Source organism: Ovis aries, chromosome 21, assembly GCF_016772045.2.
Source record: "Ovis aries strain OAR_USU_Benz2616 breed Rambouillet chromosome 21, ARS-UI_Ramb_v3.0, whole genome shotgun sequence".
NCBI classification, from domain to species: Eukaryota; Metazoa; Chordata; class Mammalia; order Artiodactyla; family Bovidae; genus Ovis; species Ovis aries.
In genome coordinates, this window is record NC_056074.1 from 44,152,197 (window position 1) to 44,169,983 (window position 17,787).

At 56.9% G+C, this 17,787-nt stretch overlaps 1 protein-coding gene across 3 annotated transcripts in view; it reads right to left on the reverse strand.

Annotated features, from left to right (window-relative positions):
- SHANK2 (SH3 and multiple ankyrin repeat domains 2) overlaps nucleotides 1–17,787 on the reverse strand; it is a 513,188-nt gene that overhangs the window by 197,357 nt on the left and 298,044 nt on the right. For all 3 annotated transcript variants that reach the window (XM_060404133.1, XM_042238158.2, XM_042238157.2), the window contains one exon: nucleotides 6,377–6,452. In XM_060404133.1, the coding sequence (XP_060260116.1) occupies nucleotides 6,377–6,452 (76 nt within the window). The remainder of the gene's footprint in view (nucleotides 1–6,376; nucleotides 6,453–17,787) is intronic.

The window sequence follows — 17,787 nt, forward strand, 5'->3', positions numbered from 1 at the left end:
CATGTCCCTCTTGGGCTTGGAGCCCCCCCGTCTCCCCTTCTCCAAGTGTGAGAAACACACACGCCTTCCGTGAAGCCCCAGGTCTGCCCTGACCTCGTCCTTCCTGCTCTCCGGGCTCCCTGCCGCCGTCAGGCGCTTCTCACCCGTGTTGCAGCATTTGCTGATCCCGCCTCAGTGGGCTCCCCCACGTTGCCTCAGTGGTCAAGAGCCCGCCTGCCAGTGCAGGAGCCGCAGGTTTATCTCTGGGTTGGGAAGATCCCCTGGAGGAGGAAATGGCAACCCACTCCAGTGTTCCCGCCTGCAGCATCCCATGGACAGAGGAGCCTGGCGGGCTACCGTGCACGGGGTCGCATATCGTCAGACGTGACGGAACAGCTAAAAAAGTCACTTCCTCTGAGAGCCCTTCGCTGGCTCCCTAGCCAGAGTGAGCCTTCTGCAGCCTGCCCAAGGGGCTGCCTGATGGTACCGCTGACCCACTTCATAGCATAACCACAAAGAGGGGTGGTTTTTTGGTTTATTTATTTGTTCAGCTTGTTGTTTTCTTCACTAATTAGACTTTAAGCTACATGAGGTCAGAGACTGAGCTTGTCCTGTTTACTCCCATATCTTTAACATCCTGAATAGTTAGGTTTTGATGAGTGCTGGCTGATAGATGGACAAAGGGATGGAGGGGATGAATGGATGGGGGGATGAATGGGCAAATGGATGGACGGGTGGGTGGTTGGATGGACGGGTGGGTGGGTGGATGGACAGGTGGGTGGGTGGATGGACGGGTGGGTGGGTGGATGGACGGGTGGGTGGGTGGATGGATGGTGGGTGGGTGGTTGAATGGACGGGTGGGTGGTTGGGTGGATGGGTGGATGGATGGGTGGGTGGGTGGGTGGTTGGACGGTTGGGTGGGTGGGTGGATGGACGGGTGGGTGGGTGGGTGGATGGACGGGTGGGTGGGTGGGTGGATGGATGGTGGGTGGATGGATGGTTGGGAGGGTGGTTGGATGGTTGGGTGGGTGGGTGGTTGGATGGTTGGGTGGTTGGATGGACGGGTGGGTAGATGACTGGGAAGACAGCTAGCTGGCTGTCTGGCTGAGTGGACAGGTAGTTGGACGGATGCGTACCTGGCAGGCAGATAGATGGATGGACAGATGGAGTCTAATCGTCCTGGGGTGAGATGCTGGGGTCCCCCCTGCCTGTCCCAGATAGACCTCCCCTGGATGCCCCACCCTAATGAGGCTGGGGATCCAATTTAAGACACTGAGAACTTGAGACGCTATTTCCTCGGTTGAGAAGTGTTTTAAAATATGACATTGAACTACCTTAAGGTTCTGTTGTAGAAACAGCCCCACGCCCTCTGCCTTCTGACCTGGACATGTGTCCACGTTTCTAGATCCTTCTATCACGTGCAGGGTGGGTAGATGGCAGGGAATCTGAGGCGGGAATCAGCTCAAGCAACCAGACACGCTCTACCATGACTGGGTGTGTCAGCGCCCTTGCGCCCTCAGCTCTGAGTCTCTGAGTCAAGTTTCTGATGTGAGAGGGGGTGGGAAGGGGAGAAACCTCCTGACTGATTCAGAAACTGTCTCCACTGAGTCTTGCTTCCTGTGGCATTTCCTTTGACCACATCTGCCTCTGACAAGGGGAGGCCTGAGCCCCGAGCCACCAGTCCAGGCTACCATGGGTGATAGGCCTGGAGGCTGCAGCGGCCCCCAGACCTCTGCGTCTATCATGCATCTGGAAGTGGGCTAACCAAGTGCCCAGCTGGTGTGAGGCCACACTACAGCATGCAAGCCCCCTGGACGCTCTTTGCCGCTCACCCAGAGGACCAGAGGTCAGCCTCTCACTTCAACATCCACTCTGGAGCTGCCCCTGCCAGGCCTGGGAGACGATGGCACCCAGGGGCCCCAGGCTGCCTCACTGCCCGCCCTCCAATGCCTCTGCCAAACTCACAGTCTGGATAAGGTCAGCTGGGGGCCGCGGCAGGATCCCACAGGTGGGCCCCTGCGCCCTTTATGGAAAAGCTCACAGGTGCTGTGGTAAACAAGGCAACGTCACTGCTCCCACCTCCCAACACCCTCCATGGGGTGGTGCTTCTGTCCTGACAGAAAATCTGGCCTCTCACCCTCACCCATCTTCCTCAATCCCAGGCTGCTCCCTGGGCCAGCCCGGGGCAGTAACAGCTTCACCCCGGGAGAGGGGTGCAGAAGGCATGGGCTGTGCACTCTGATGCTCAGACACTCACGTGGCTGAGCGCCAAGTCCCTAACTTGCCCCCTACCCCCGCCATCTCCTCTCCAGGGTCCTCCTGCCAAGTGGACGATGACACCAGTGTTCCAGGTGGCTCAGGGTCACTGGTCAGTGGTGCTGTGATCCATGCAAGGTGGCTGGCATGAGGCAGGAAGTTAACAAACAGAACAGTCGTCATTCTGATTTCTTTCGTGGCAACACCACGTCACGTGGGGCCCACGTGGGGCCTGTGTGACTCCTTGTGGGAAAGGAGGGCTGGCTTCCAAAGTGCGGTCAAGGCCAGAGCTTCTGCCATCTGCTCAGCAGCTACCATGTGACCCAGGTGTGGCCCACAGTCCTCCCCCTCTATGATCTCGGGTACTGGCCCACAACAGGTACTTAGCACACAGGGAGAACCCAAGCCTTCATCTGCGGACAAAACGGGGATGCTGACGTGGCCCCCATCTCGGAGGTCATCTGGTCCAGACTTCTGTGACATTCCACCAAGATGATGCCCACCCTGCGTGACTTCCTCCCTAGATGGGGGGAGGCTCTGTGCTGTCGCTCAGTAGCCAGGAGGGCTCCACACGTCCTCTGCTGGCCGAGCTACAGCAGACATCCCTGCTGCTCTCTGGACCTGTTCTCAGTCACAGAACACGTGGCCCAGACCGCCCAGCCCCAGGGTCTTCTCTCCTCCCAGCTCAATCAGGTCAGGCCCTTCCACGGTGCCTCTGCGGGGAAGCAGCCCAGCCCGTCTCGAGCGCTGAGTGTGCGTACCCACCCGCCTTCACACACACACACACACGCGCCGAGGGTGGCCTGCTGGCTACTCTCTGCTGGTGACGGATCTCGTGGGGACACGGCTCTGCCAAGGCCACAGCCTGTGGGTGAGCCACACCCAGCCCTCCCAGCTCTCAGAAGGCCCCTTCCCTCAAAGCCCCACTCCCAGCCTGGACAGCCCTCCAAGTCACCATGGCAACAGCTCCCGGAGTTTTTTTGGAGCCTCAGGCGCCCCTCCCTGCTAGAATGGAAGCCAAGTGTGACAGCGTGCTGACTATGACCATGAGCCCAGGGTCCACTTTGACGGGGGGCCTCCTGCTGAGGCACAAACAACTCGTCTGACCCAGATAGAGACTCAGCAGCAGAAGCCAGGGGCAGGCCTGACTCCCTGGAAACCATCGCTTCTCTGAGCACCCTTTCTGGACTGTGCTGGCGGCCAAGCCCACAGCCTGGGCTTTTAGGGTCAGGCGGTGGGCAGTCTCAGCAAGGTCTGAAGAGCCCGAAAGCCCTCTGAAAGAGGGGACTGGCTACTCTGCTTGGAATCACATTTCTGTTCCAGCACATCTTGTTTATGAGAGAAGGGAGGCTGGGGCAGGGAAACACTAAACCCAGCAGCTCCCCGCCTAGGTATACACACAAAAGACCTGGAAACAGGTGTTCACAAAAACACTTGTACACAAGTGTCCACAGCAGCCTATTTACAACAGCCGGAAGGTAGAGGCAGCTCAAGCGCCCATCCCCGGATGAATGGACACACAAAACGTGGTCCCTCCCCACGACGGGATATTATTCAGCCTCAAAAAGGAAGGCTATTCTGACACCTGGTACGACACAGACAGATCTTGAGGACGTTATGCTCGCTGAAAGCAGCGAGACATACAACGACAAATAGCGTGTGAGTCCACTTAGGAGGAGGCCCCTAGAGCAGATTCCTAGAGACAGAAAGCAGGCCGGTGGGGGCCATGAGCTGGGGGAGGGGGTGGGGAGTGAATGTTTAACGGGGACAGAGGGTCAGGTTGGAAAGATGACAATTTTCTGGCAATGGATGGCGGTAACTGCCAGAGACCAACGTGAACGTACCTGACGCCACTGAGCTGTGCGCTCAGACATGGTTATGATGGGGTCACTGACTCAAAGGACATGAGTCTGAGCAAGCTCGGGAGACAGCGAGAACAGGGAGGCCTGGCGTGCTGCAGTCCACGGGGTCGCAAAGAGCCGGACACGACTGAGCGATTGAAAACAACTGCAGTTCAGGGGGCTGCAAAGAGTCAGACACGACTGAGCGCCTGAACAACAGCAATGTGCCACTGAGCTACACACTTACACATGGTCATGGTGGAAAATTTCGTTGCTTGCATCTTGCACTGAAAGCTAGTGTCGCTCAGTTGTGTCTGACTCTTTGCGACCCCATGCACTGTACAGTCCATGAAATTCTCCAGGCTAGAACACTGGAGAATGGGTAGCCTTTCCTTTCTTCAGGGGGTCCTCCCAACTCGGGGATTGAACCCAGGTCTCCTGCATTGCAGGAGGATTCTTTACCAGCTGAGCCACCAGGGAAGCCCAAGAATTCTGCAGTGGGTAGCCTATGCCTTCTCCAGCGGATCTTTCTGACCCAGGAATCGAACCAGAGTCTCCTGCATTGCAGGCAGATTCTCTGCCAACTGAGCTCTCAGGGAAGCCCACTTGTATTTCACCTCAATAAAAAATTAGAGGAAAAAAAGGGATGAAGTGCTGACACGTGCTAAAGCATGGACAAACCTTGAAAATATTCTACTAAGTCAAGAAGCCACTCGCAGAAGGCTACACACCGTAGGATTCCATTTCTGGGAGATGTCCAGAGCAGGCAAATCCTCAGCGACAGAAAGCGGATTGGTGGCTGCAGGGGCATGGGGCAGGGAAGCATGGAGACTGCTTCATGGGTTAGGGGGCTTCTTTCCGGGGCAACAGAAATGCTTTGGAACCAGATAAAGGTGATGTTGTTGTTTAGCTGCTAAGTCGTAGCCAACTCTGTGACTCCCCGGACTGTAGCCCCACCAGGCCCCTCTGTCCATGGGATTTCCCAGGCAACAGTACTGGAGTGGGGTGCCACGTCCTTGACCAGGGGATCTTCCCGGACGAGGGACTGGACCTGTGTCTCCTGCACCGGCAGGCGGGTTCTTTACCGCTGAGCCCCCAGGGGAGCCCGATAAAGGCGATGGCTGCACAACACTAAATGCTGCTGAACTGGGCGCTTTATGGTCACTTGAGGTTACGGAAATTTTAACTCAGTAAAAACGAACACATGAGACCAGGTTCCACCCCTCAGAAGGCAGACGAGCATTAAGATCCCACCGAGAGAGTCCGGGGAGAACCAAGGGCAGGGGTCCAGATCCTTCCACAGCCCGGAACTTCTCGGGAGGTGAGGAGGGCAGGGAACTCCAGACGGGGCCAGTTGGCCGTCTGGCGAGGCGGAGCTCGAGCGTGTGCCCTGCCTCCTCTGCTTCCCAGGCTGGTCCTCACTGAGCCCCCCGCCCCCGCCTCGTCCAGTAAGAACCCTTAGTCTGGATGATGGGACAGAGAAACTTCGCGCCTGGGGACAGTCAGAGCCAGAGAAACTGACGCCACGGCGGGAACACGGGCTGCAAGTGCTGCTCGCTCCCAGCTCTTCTTGGAGTCGTGGCCCAAAACGGCACTCCCCCTCGCCCAGCAGAACCCCGGCCGCCTCCACAGCCCCCAAAGCTAAAAGGCAGAGGTGCCCGGGACCCGAGGAAGGGCTCCCTGCGTTACACGAGTGTGTTTCTGCTGGAAAATCTGAACCCCCGCCCCGTGCCACAATGCTCTCTGCAGGAACCAAATGAGCCACCTCTGAAGGATCCAGAAAGCAAACCCGCCCCTCCTGCAAGGTCTGCCAGGTTTCAGGTCACCAGGATGAGCCCTCCTCTGACCAAATCTTCAGCTCAGTGGCCGGAGGAGCAGGGAAGATGCAAATGAGGTGGAAGTTGGAGGCACCCTCATGTCCCCCAGGAAGACGCTGCCACGTGGGGCCATCTCCAGGCTCCTGTGCCCCAGTAAGGTCATCTTGCCCACTTGTCCCTCTTTCCCCTCAAACAAGACCAGGCTCTCCTCCTCCTCTCCCCTGAGCCCCCACCCGTGGGCTCCAGCCCGACTGCGAGCCGCAGGTGGCCCGGAGACCACTTCTCGAGCGGGTCCTCTGGAAGATGGTGGTCTCCAACATTCCAGCCCATGTCCACAGGGGTGGGGGGGGCGGGGTGACAGGGGACACACAGAAGGAAATGAGCCAAGGACCTGAGTGCTCCATGCAGGATGGTCCAGCGCCTTCCTGACACCTATGAGCATCTTTGAGCGGAGGGGGCCTGGCAGGAGGAACCACGTCTTACCTGGAGGCATCGAAGCTGTCGTAGGAGCCGACTGTGTAGTGCCTGAAGAGCTTCTTGCTGCGGTCTGCACGAGTTTCTGCAGAGAGGGAAGAGAGACATCACTTAGAAAGTCATGGTCCCCAAACGCTGAGACCATGAGAGGCTGGCCGGGCCCCCGCCTTTGTCTGACCTCGGAAGTGTGGGACCCGCTTCTCCTGGGGAAAGATCTGGGAGAGAGATGAGGCCCTGCTCTGTGGCCAAACTTTGCAAACTGTGGGGGATGCAGATGAACGCCAAGGATGACTGCTGGAGAGTCCCGAGCTCCGGTCCCCAGTGGAGGCTAAGTTCCAGGGTCCTCAGGTGGTAGAAGATGAGCTCTGCAAAGAAGACAGGGCCGTGCAGGTCCCAGCGAGAGCAGTGGTGGCCCACTCGGCACATGGAACCTGCTAGAACGGTATTCTGAAGTGATGCTGCCCAGCCGCCAGCAAACGTGAGAACCTGTGGATGACTGCTTTGGGGAAAAAAGAATGTTTATTACTATTTTGCTTATTATTGCTTATGTGTTCAGTCACTCAGTTGTGTCCAACTCTTTGAGTCCCCACGGACTGTAGCACCCCCCAGGCCCCTCTGGGCATGGGATCTCCCAGGCAAGAATACTGGAGTGGGTTGCCATTTCCTTCTCCAGGGGATCTTCCCAACCCAGGGATCGAACTTGCGTCTCTTGCGTCTCCTGCAATGGCAGGTGGGTTCTTTACCACTGTGCCGCCTGGGAACCCCCCGATTATCATGACTTTCTCCTAAAACAAACAAAAACCAAACAAAGATGATTAAGTTCCTAATTAAGTGCTCTCCTTACTTCTCTAACTCAGCAGATTTCGAGGTAACTTTCACGGGAAATTATATGAATGGTGTAGTTAGACTTAATTGATAGCTCAGAGCTGTGGGGGGAAAAGCCCACAACAGCACAAAGGCAAAAAATATGGCTGCTTCTGGCTTACTGTTCAGGTATTTCCCCCCCAAAACTCCTGCATACCCTCTCTCCCAAACCCCGGGGAAAATACAGAGAAATTTCGTGGTTGGCTTCAGGAGGATAGCTCAAATCTCACGTAAACCCTTGTAACTCTGTTGTCCGTCTCCCCGACTCCACGTTTCAAAGAAAATGTAATTTTATCCAAACCCAAAAGCACATTTTCAGTGGAAATGTGAACAACCACAAGGGCGTTGAGTAGGGTATGCCTGATAACAGTTGACTCCTTTCAGGCTCAGAGGCAGCTGATGCAGCAAAAATACACACCCCCTTCTATTAATATAAAGTGTGGTGTTGCCTTCGGGGGTGGGGTGGGGTGGGGAGAGGACCAGGTGGCCAGCTTAGGACTACATTTCCCAGCACTCCCCTGCAGCCAGGCATGGCCACATGACCAGCTCTCACCAATGGAACTTGAGCACACACCACTGCAGGAGGGGAGGGGAGAGGGGTGTGTGTGTGTGTCCCTTCCAAGCTTGGCTTCTATGCAGGCCAGGGAGCTCTCCATACCCTCTCTTGCTGCTTCTCCCAGCTCAAAGCTAGGACTCCCAGGCCCAAGAGGATGATGGGATCCTCAAGGATTCCTAGCAATGCCTGGGTCGCTGTGCGTTAGCTGTTAAAGTGGGTAGCACACTTGTCCTGCCTTGTGCTACACTCCAGGGACCTGCGTGTCACAGCAGCTACCATTGCCTTAAAGGTTCTCTGGGACTCGGCTCCCCCAGCCTCTCCCATCACTCCACCTGAGGCTGCGATGATACGAAAGTTAAAATTCCCTGAATCTCGGTAACAGCCGCATCCCCATCGTGGTCCCTGACGCTGAGCACTGGCTGGGTCCCAGGCCCTGATCCAAGCGCTGCTCCTGTACCCACTCACCTGCCCGTCATGACCCCTGGGGAGGGCGTACGTGTGCCACTCTGCAGGTCCCGCTAAGTCCAGCCAAGGGTGGCTCCCCTACTTTCGGTCCATCTCATGCCACCCTTCCTATCCCCGTGTGTCCTCGCCGTGGAGAGAGCCACTCGCCTCTGCTTGGCGTCTGTCTTTGCTTTGTCAGCACTGTCTTTGGGACAGGCTGGGATGTGGGACCCCGCGCTGCAGTATTTGCACCCGGACAAACATTCCCTCCAGTGACAGATACAGAGAAACTCAAAGGAACTGGAGACAAGCACGTGCCCGTGCAGTTGGGGCAGATTCTGTTCAAGATACACAGAGATCAAAAGCCCAACGGCCCCTTCCGAGGAACAAGGACCAAAGCAGGTGCCGCGTGAGATCTCTGCACACGGCACCGCCGAGGGGGTGGGCAGACCACCTCGGTCACTCCTTTGGTCCAACCCACCGCCCCGCCCCTACCCTCACCCCATTTAAGGAACCAGCTCGTTCCCCTGGAGCACGGCAAAGGAGCGAGTTGCCTGTTCTCTGCCCCTCATGGGGCAGCGTGAGGCCTAGTAACGCCTGGCCTGATCCTCATCTGGCCTCTTTATCCATTTCTGTTGATTAAAGAGTCCAAGAACCTGGGTCTGTAACATCTCTGTCCTCACTAACATGTACTGAGTCCCTCCCCTGGGTCACGATTTATGCCCATCCAGGCTCCCACTTGTTGGTCACAGAAGCCTGGTGAGGGAGGTAAGACTGCTGGACCCATTTTATAGATGGGTCTGCTGAGGATTGCCGAGGCCAAGGCAGACGCCTGCCAAACAGCAGGGCTGGGATGGGTCCTCGGCCAGAAGACGGGCTCCAGGGCCAGGCTGAGAACCAGCAGACCACACCAACGGGTCCCTGGTGAGGGCTGAGTGCCCTCTTGGTGCTTAATGGCAGGGATCTGGCCTTAGTTCTTCCCTCTGTATCACCTCTGGTGTCTCACTCCTGGCAGACATGTGATGTCGAAGCTGGCAGACCTAATCCCAACAGTCCACTGTAAATCAGCAAATAGGAACACACTGCACGCAGTCGGAGGGACCCGGGGGCACTGGTCCAGCCAGGCTGCACGCATGTCTGCTGTGCTTGGCAGCCAGGCTGCACGTGCCCTCCTCCCTGGCATCCCGCACCACACACGTGCTCACATCCAGTTACTATTCATCAGGTCCACCTGGAGGCCAGGCCCGGTGCCCCACGTGCGGGGATTAGGAGGACTCAGAGAGGGTGGGGCCTCTGCTCTCTGGGGCTCAGGGTCTTGGGGGTGGAGATGCTGGCTGGGCTGAGGGCCCCAGGAGTCAGATAGCTGTGTAGCAGAGCAGGGAGCATGTGGGGCGGGCAGAGTGTCTGGCCAGGCCATCCCTGTGCCATCTGAGTGGGCAACACACTCCCCAGGCCCTGGAGGACAGTGCGATTGGAACCCAAAGCAGCTCAGGAAACCATTGACTGACTGTGGGGATGGGCTGTTAACTATTATTACAATTGCTTCTTTCCTGTTGCTTAAGCCCCACGTGCAGGCTCTGTGCTGGTTGTCTAGGGAACTGCTGGGCTCTAAGAGCTGGCTGGTGCCGGCCGCTGGCTGGGGTCAGAGGTTCCAGGTCGCAGGAGCAGAGTGTGTAGTCAACGTGTGTGTGTGTGTGTGTGTGTGTGTGTGTGTGTGTACATGTCCACGTGTTTACCAGAGGAAACAAATGTTCCAGAAAGAGACCGTTTCTAGGTCTGCTAGCCAGGGTTTCCCAGAGTTTGGGATTTTGTGAACCAAGAAAATTTTAGACAAAAGAGAGACGGATGTAGACTAACATGAGATTTACCAAGTTCTTAATCTGGCCTTAAAAATAATGGGTTCCCTTCCGCTCCCACAATAGTTTTATAAGAGAAAGGGGAGCTTTGGGGATCATATCATCTCTGACTGCTTTGTGAAAAACTCCCACTGCACGGACAATCCCTGCCCTCTGGATTCTGGACACAGTGAGACTTCCGCTCTGAGATATGGCCCTGAGGGACAGCAGAGGGGTCCATCACCATCATCACCATTACCGTCACCAGCGCTACCCCCGTCAGCCTCATCATAGCAGCAGCAGCATCGTTACCATCACCACCATCAGGACCGCCAGGTCCACACCACCGTCACCACCGCCATCATCACCATCACCACACCTTCATCCCATCGTCACCCCCCCATCACCATAGGTTCATCACATCATCTTTACCATCATCATCACCATCAGGACCACACCACCATCGTCACCACCATCACCAGCCCCACCAGCATCACCGTCATCACATCATCTTCACCATCACCACCATCGCCACCACCATCCTCACCATTACTCACCGTCATCCTCATCACAGCCTCGTCCTCATCACCACCATCAGTCACCACATCCCTACCGACACCGCTGTTCACATCATTCCCATCATTACTATCATCACTGCGGGGCTGCTAAACCAGCTTTTCTTTTTTTTTTTTTTTCAGCAAATGAACTCTTTCACCTTATCTGGTCTTCCTGCAGCAGCCGGGGCTGAGTGGATTTCTTGCCTCTATGTTGCAGAAGCAGCAGGGAGCCATGATGAGGGATGCGGGCTCTGGGGCTACACTGGCCTGAATTCAGAGCCTAGCGCTGCTGTTGACTGGCCGCAGGTCGCCAGGCTCTTCATTTGTAAAGCGGGGATAATAACAGTTCCTACTCACAGGGAAGTGGTTGAGGAAGATGAATTAATACATGGAAAATGCTGCAACAGTGCCTGGCAAATGGGAAGCACTCTATTAACTGGTTCCTCCTGTGCATGCAGGGTTAGGGTCCTCCTCTGCTCCTCAAGGAGGCCCAAGGTCAGACATCCTGTGAGCGCAGACCCCCAGCGCTGTGCCTCTGGAGTCTGGCTGACAGCTCCCAACAGCTACTGTGTTTCCAAACATCCACACGTCTTCTACGTGCTTTATCTGCATGAGCTCAATACTGGTACTGCTCCTGGTTGACAAGTAAGGTAGGTGAGGCTCAGAGAGGTTGAGTGAGCTTCCTGAGGTCACCCAAGCCACTGCAAGTCACAGCCTCGTAGGTCAGCATCTGCTTGGGTCCCTGGGAGGAGGCATCTTCACCAGCAACCCATCCATGACCCACAGAGGGGCAATGGCCTTTTTCTGAGACGTTCTGAGGTCTGGATGCTGAGGAAGGCGATCTTGGCCATGAGGTGGGAGGACGCGGGCTGTGGGCAGCCTGTGGGCGTCACAGCACGTCAGGGGGAGAACCAGCCTGTCCATGCAGTCTGCACACAACGGGAGGTGGGGCCGAGAGCTGGGCCCGGGGACAGAGGGACACACGGGCCTGTCGCTGAGAATCCCTGGGTTTTCACTTCTGGTGGTCATGAAGGCTACTCACTCAGGATTTCTGGCTTTATTCCCTCTGGGTATGGGCTTGGATGGATATCAAAACTTGTTTTGTCCAAATGAGTTTTCCCAAAACTAACTCATCTCACTTCCTGAGATTCCCCCCACCCTCATCGCCCTTCACCTCCCTACTGTTTCTTTGCCCGTGGGCATGGCAACCAAAACGTCTGAGATGATGGCTGTTGTAAGAATCTGGGTCCCCGTGTGTGCCCCCTGGGGTAGCATGACAAACAGGTGGTGTGAGCAGGAAAGAACCCTTCGTGGTCTCAGGCCACTGAGATCAGAGGCACGTTTGTCACCGCAGCTTTCCCCGGATAAGCTGACTGACGCAGATGATGCGTGGTCCTCTCTGTCACGCAAGGCAGTACACTCCATGCTTTGCCCAAGCCTGGCAGAACTGGCTCTCTGGCAACCAACCAGGCAAAAATCAAGGCCGAGGCTGCGTTTGGCCAAAGAATGGAGGATGCCCATTCTTTCTAGAAGAAAGTGGAAAACCACCCAAGAGGCGATAGGAACACACTCCGTTGGACACGGAGAGAGCTTGGCAGGCATCACAGGCCTCTGTGAGCATCAGAGAGGGAGGCTGAAAAACTAACCAACTAAGTGACTCATGTTTTCTAAACAACACAGAAGCTTCTCGAAGTGAGTGGTTCACAACCAGGCCCCCCTCCTGGGCCGGTTTCAGGCTCAGCGCTTCCCACGGAAACGTCTAGTCCCGCTCAGCTTGGAGGCCGGCAGTCACTGCCACTCTAGTCTGAATGGCCACCGTCTTCTGAACCTCGATACAGAATGAGCTTCAGAAAAACGTATCAGGTGACGCCACTTTTCTGCTCAACCATTTTCCGACGGTTTCCCAAATAAATCAGAGCTGCCTCTGTCTCCTCGGGCCCCTGAGGACACAGGTCTGTCACGATGAGGCCCTGCCTGCCTCTGAACCCTCCTCTCTGCCCACTCTTCCCTTCTGGATCACTCCACTCCTGCTCTACCAGCCTCCTCTTGTCCTTCCCTGGTGGCTCAGACGGGAAAGAATCTGCCTGCAATTCAGGAAACCTGGGCTTCGATCCCTGGGTGGGGAAGATCCCCTAAAGAAGTGAATAGCTACCCACTCCAGAATTCTTGCCCGAAGAATCCCATGGACAGAGGAGCCTGGTGCGCTACAGCCCATAGGGGTTTCAAAGAGTTGGCCACGACTGAGCAACTAACTCTTTTCTTCCTTGAACCTGACGCACTCACTGGCACCCCGGGGCCTTTGCACTTGCAAGAGTCTCTCTGGGACTTTCTGCCCCAGCTCGAAGCTCACTGCACTGCTGGGTCCCCAGCCCCTACTACACAGCCTGGCACACAGTAGGTGCTCAACAGCTATGGAGTAACCAAGCCAAGGGGAAAAGCCCACGTTTCTGGGCCCCTTTGTTCTTTTCCAGCGTTGGCACGGCCACCTCCCTGGGTGTGAAACTGGAACAAGCTGAGGACACTGCACAGAAGACTGAGTTTAATTCCGACGCTAACGAGTGGCCCCCCCTGCCAACCGAGAAACGGGAGTCCTGGCCTTGACCTCGGGGGCGACGCCCTGCGACCTCTCCCTGCGGCCCCGGACTCTCATTTTCTCCACTATCCAGCCAGATATTCGGATGAAAAGGCCCCACCGCCGCTCTGCCTTCTCAGGGTGACCCATCCCCCTCCACCACCCATGTGACGGGAGACGGAACCCCCTTGCCCGGAAGAGGGCTACAAAATGATTAAGCTGGTGTGCCCTAAAAGCTTGTCTCGGAATATGGCCTAGAAAAATCTACAGTGAGAGGGAAAAAAAAAACAAAACCCTAGAAATTCCATTCCCTATACCTCTTGCGACTCGTGAAAGGGAGTGACAGATTGCAGGACGAGATCCAGATAGTCAGCATCTGAAATAGCCCTTCCCGTAGAGCTGCTGGGAGAGGATCCCTCCCAGCTCGGCGAGGGGGCTGGGGAAGGTCTCGTGGCCGCTGGGCCTTGAGTGTCACCGAGCAGCACTGAGTTCCTAGCAGAGGAAACAAGAAGGGGAATCTTCTCAAAGAAACCGATTAAGACTAAAAGGACTCAAAGCATGGCGTGGGGAGGAGGTGGGCTGTAGGGGCAAGAGATGGCCGTGGGGAGAGGGTGAGAACGCCAGAGCAGCGCTGAGCACAAGGCCCCGACCCCCACCTGGCTCCCACGTGGGGCAGCTCCCTCGCTCGTGAGTTGCAGTGGACAGAAGAGGCAGGGAGGGAAGCCTGCCTCTAGACAAGGCAAGGTGAGCTTTAGTCCTAGTGAGCGGCACGGCCCTGGGCAGGAAAGAGCCTCTCCAAGCCTCAGTTTTCTCATCTGTAAAACAGGACCAGCAGCAGCAGAATGGACCTTACGGCCTTGTGGTGAGGGTCCAAGTCCCTTCCCGATGGGCTTGCTGTTCTCTAGGAAGCCGTCTTAAAAAGGATCCTTCTGCCCCTGGGACAGAGGAAGACCCCAACCATGTCTGTACTCAGAACCTCACGCCCTGACCAGAACTGCCAGCCAGGCTCACCAGAGCCCCTCCAGGAAGTCTGGAGTAGGAGCAACCAGTCTCTGTCCCCCATGTAAACAGAGGACGCCTCTGCTCGGGCACCGAGGCTGTGACTGGGCTCACCTCGTCGGGGGCACAAAAGAATGGACGTTGAGGCAAGAGGCTCAGGGTAGTGGTGACGTGTGTAGGCCTAGAGAGACGGCCGAGCTGGCTTGGCTCCCAAAAGACCCCACGTCCTGCTTCCAGACCTGCTTCTGGGACCCGCTGGGCCACACGTCCCGCCTCGGGGTCCAGGACAGGCTGCTGCCTCCCTATGGGGTGGTGGGGGGATGCTTTCCTCCTTCGACTTGGCTCACACGGGTCTTATGTCTCTTGAACCATAAGAGTCCTCCCTGTCTTCCAGCTCCCCTGTTCTGGACAGAAACTCTTGTCACCCAGGTGGATCGAAGCAGCGTCTCCGGATTTCACCCAGGGGTCCGGATGGGCGGCGGGTCCACCACGTTGGTGCAGCTGGCTGGGGCAGCCATGGACACCTGCCTCCAGGTCCTGCGCTCTGTGTTGACTGTGATAACGTACGGGGTTCCTAACACCCCCGAGGGCAGCACGCCCTCAGGGAGGACTCCAACCTGGCCCCAGGCAGGCGTCCCTGGGCCAACACAACCAGAGGGAGGCCACTGGGGATGGGGAGGTCCAGACGCCTTCCCGCTCCGTGAGAGAGTCGAGGCCGGCCACAGACTGCAGACTGAGCGCAAAGACGACGTGACGTCTCCAGGTCAGGCTGCCCAGTTCATGCCCCCCCGCCCCCAGTGTGCTCCCCAGGGCCTCCAGCTGTGGCCCAGCCCAGAGACACTCTGAGCCCAGGCGCCTGAGACAGCAGCACGGAGTCCAAGGGAGGGGAGCACAGAACCCAGGCGTGCCCACCTGCACGGCTGCCCCGCAGGCCTGTGAGCTGACAACTGGCAGAGCTCACTCGCTGTGCAGGACAGAAACTCAGAGACGGGGGCCTCCGCTGCCTTCAAGAGTCCTGTCCGGGTGTGACCCCTGGAGCTGAGCCTCAAGCCCAGCAAAAGGGGAGTCAGACACAGGCAGCGACAGAGAGGCAGACAGACATCCACAGAGACAGATCACGATACACAATGACACAGAGGTAGAGACAGAGGGGAAGAGAGAGATGCACAGAGAGACAGAGATGGTGAGTGATCAAGACAAAGATGGAGAGACACCTACAGACAGAGAGACACACACAGGGACAGACAGAGGCACACAGAGACAGCTTCAGAGACAGAGCGAGAAGAGGAAGTGGTCTTTGAGGGCCTCCACGCCTCCCCTCTGCCTCCCTCTGTTCCAGACCCTCCCCTGGACTCCACGTCTTTTTGGCTGTTACTGTCAGCCCCTCACCCCAAAGAGGCAAAAAGGACCGAGGGGACGCCGGCACGTGGGGGCCCTACACCCTTACCAAGCGCCCCCAGCCAGCCCATGAGGTGGTGCTTCCTGCCTGGAGTCAGGCCGCGGGGCCCCCAGCATCCACACACCTGCCTCCCACGAGGCTCCTGCCATCTCCGGTATGTTTTAAATCAGACACCGTACAGGCTACACCCGAGCCGGTGAGCCAAGGCCAGGCTCCGAACCACAAGGAGGAAAGAAATTACCAATAGGGATGGAGACAGAAATAACTCCTCTGTTTTAAAACCGACGATGCCCACGGGCTCCACACAGTGGAGGACCAGAGACAGGAGGGTGGGAAGAAGCCTCAGTGGGCACCGGTGCCCAGCTGGAGGCAGGCGTGGAAGGGCGGGCTGGGGTCTCGAGTTCACCATCACTTCCCACTGGGGCCAAACTCCAGGACTCACAAAAGGGGGCAACCAGTGTGAAGGGCTGGTGAGCCCGCACAGAGCGGGGGGCGGTGGCAGGGGGCCAGGGAGCTCGGCGCCCAGCTCCACCACCACGGTCCCCGCGCTGGGCTGACAGGTGCCCACCCCACCGCTGGGCGCAGAGGTCAAAGCCTCTTCTCCGAGGACCACTGGCTGAGGGGCGTGACTGTGACCTGAAGCCGCTTCTCACGTTCACACCACGACAGCTTGGCTCACTCAATCAGTCACTTCATCAGCGGCAGACCACGGACCCAGCACCTTCTGGGAGCTTGATATGGGCCTCCTGAAGCAGGGGAGGGAAAATAAGGACCCTGCTCCTCAAAGATAGCTGGACTTCATCCCACGTCCCCACCATGGAGAGCAGATTAGCTCCCTGTGGCTGCCGTAACGAATGACCCCAAGCTTACTGGCCCAGAAGAGAAGTCTATGACCTTACGATTCTGTTGGTCAGGATCCACTGGGGGTCTCAGGAGCTAAGATCAAGGTGTGGGCGGGGCTCCTGCCTGTGGGAGGCTCCTGGGATGAGCCTGTCCTTTTGCCTTTTCTGGCTTCTAGAGGCTTCCCCATTCCTTGGTTGTGACCCCTTCCTCCAGCTCCCAAGCCGGCACTGTGGGTCAAATCCTCTAATCCCCATCACTCTGATTCTGAAGTCTGTGTCTCTCTCTCTCTTACAATTTAAGGACCCCTGGGACTCAGGATCATCTCCCCTCATCTTAAAGTCAGTCGACTAGCAACCTTCCTTCCACGTGTGACCTTCCTTGCCCTTGGCCACGTATCCGGACACAGTCACCTGTTCCAGGGATCAGGACACAGACGCCTCTGGCCATCCTCTGCCCTCCATGACTATGGAGAGACCGTCCCTGCAGGACAGCACAGTGGGGCCAAACTTGCTCAGAACACTGTTTAAAGCCCTCAGCTAAGGAACTCAGAGTCCCGCTCTCAGGTCAAAAACTCCCTAGGAGAAAGGACAGCGCTGCTCTGGCAAGCGCCCTCCTCTGTTTGCAGGCACAAGACAGAGCTCAGGTCAGAGTCTGATTCTGCAGAACCACAGTGAGACCCAGGTGGGCACCAGCTCCTCTGACCCTCAGCCTCTCTGTGTTGCTGCTGTTGCTCAGCTGCCATGTTGTGCCTGAGTCTTTGTGACCCCGTGGACCGCAGCACGCCAGGCCTTCCTGTCCATCCCCATCTCCCAGAGCTTGCCCAAACTCCTGTCCACTGAGTCAGTGATGCCCTCCAACCATCTCATCCTCTGTCGCCCTCTTCTCCTCCTGCCTTCAATCTTTCCCAGCATCAGGGTCTTTTCCAATGGGTCAGTTCTTCGCATCAGGTGGCCAAAGTATTGGAGCTTCAGCATCAGTCCTCCCAATGAATATTCAGAACTGATTTCCTTTAGGATGGGCTGGTTTGATCTCCTTGCCGTCCAAGGGACTCTCAAGAGTCTTCCCCACAGTTTCAAAGCATCAGTGCTTTGGCGCCCAGCCTTCTTTATGGTTCAACTCACATCTGTACATGACTACCGGAAAAACCATAGCTTTGATCATATGGAGCTATGTTGGCAAAGTGATGTCTCTGCTTTTAATATGTAAAGGGAGATAAGTGGTTTGACCTGTGCCCGAGGTCCCTTCGGTGAACAGAACCAGCCTCTGGACAAACAGTAACCTTTCCCCCCGAGGCCTGCGGCCCTACTTTCGCCGGGGTCAGGGGCTCTACCCCTGAAGTGCCTTGGTTTCG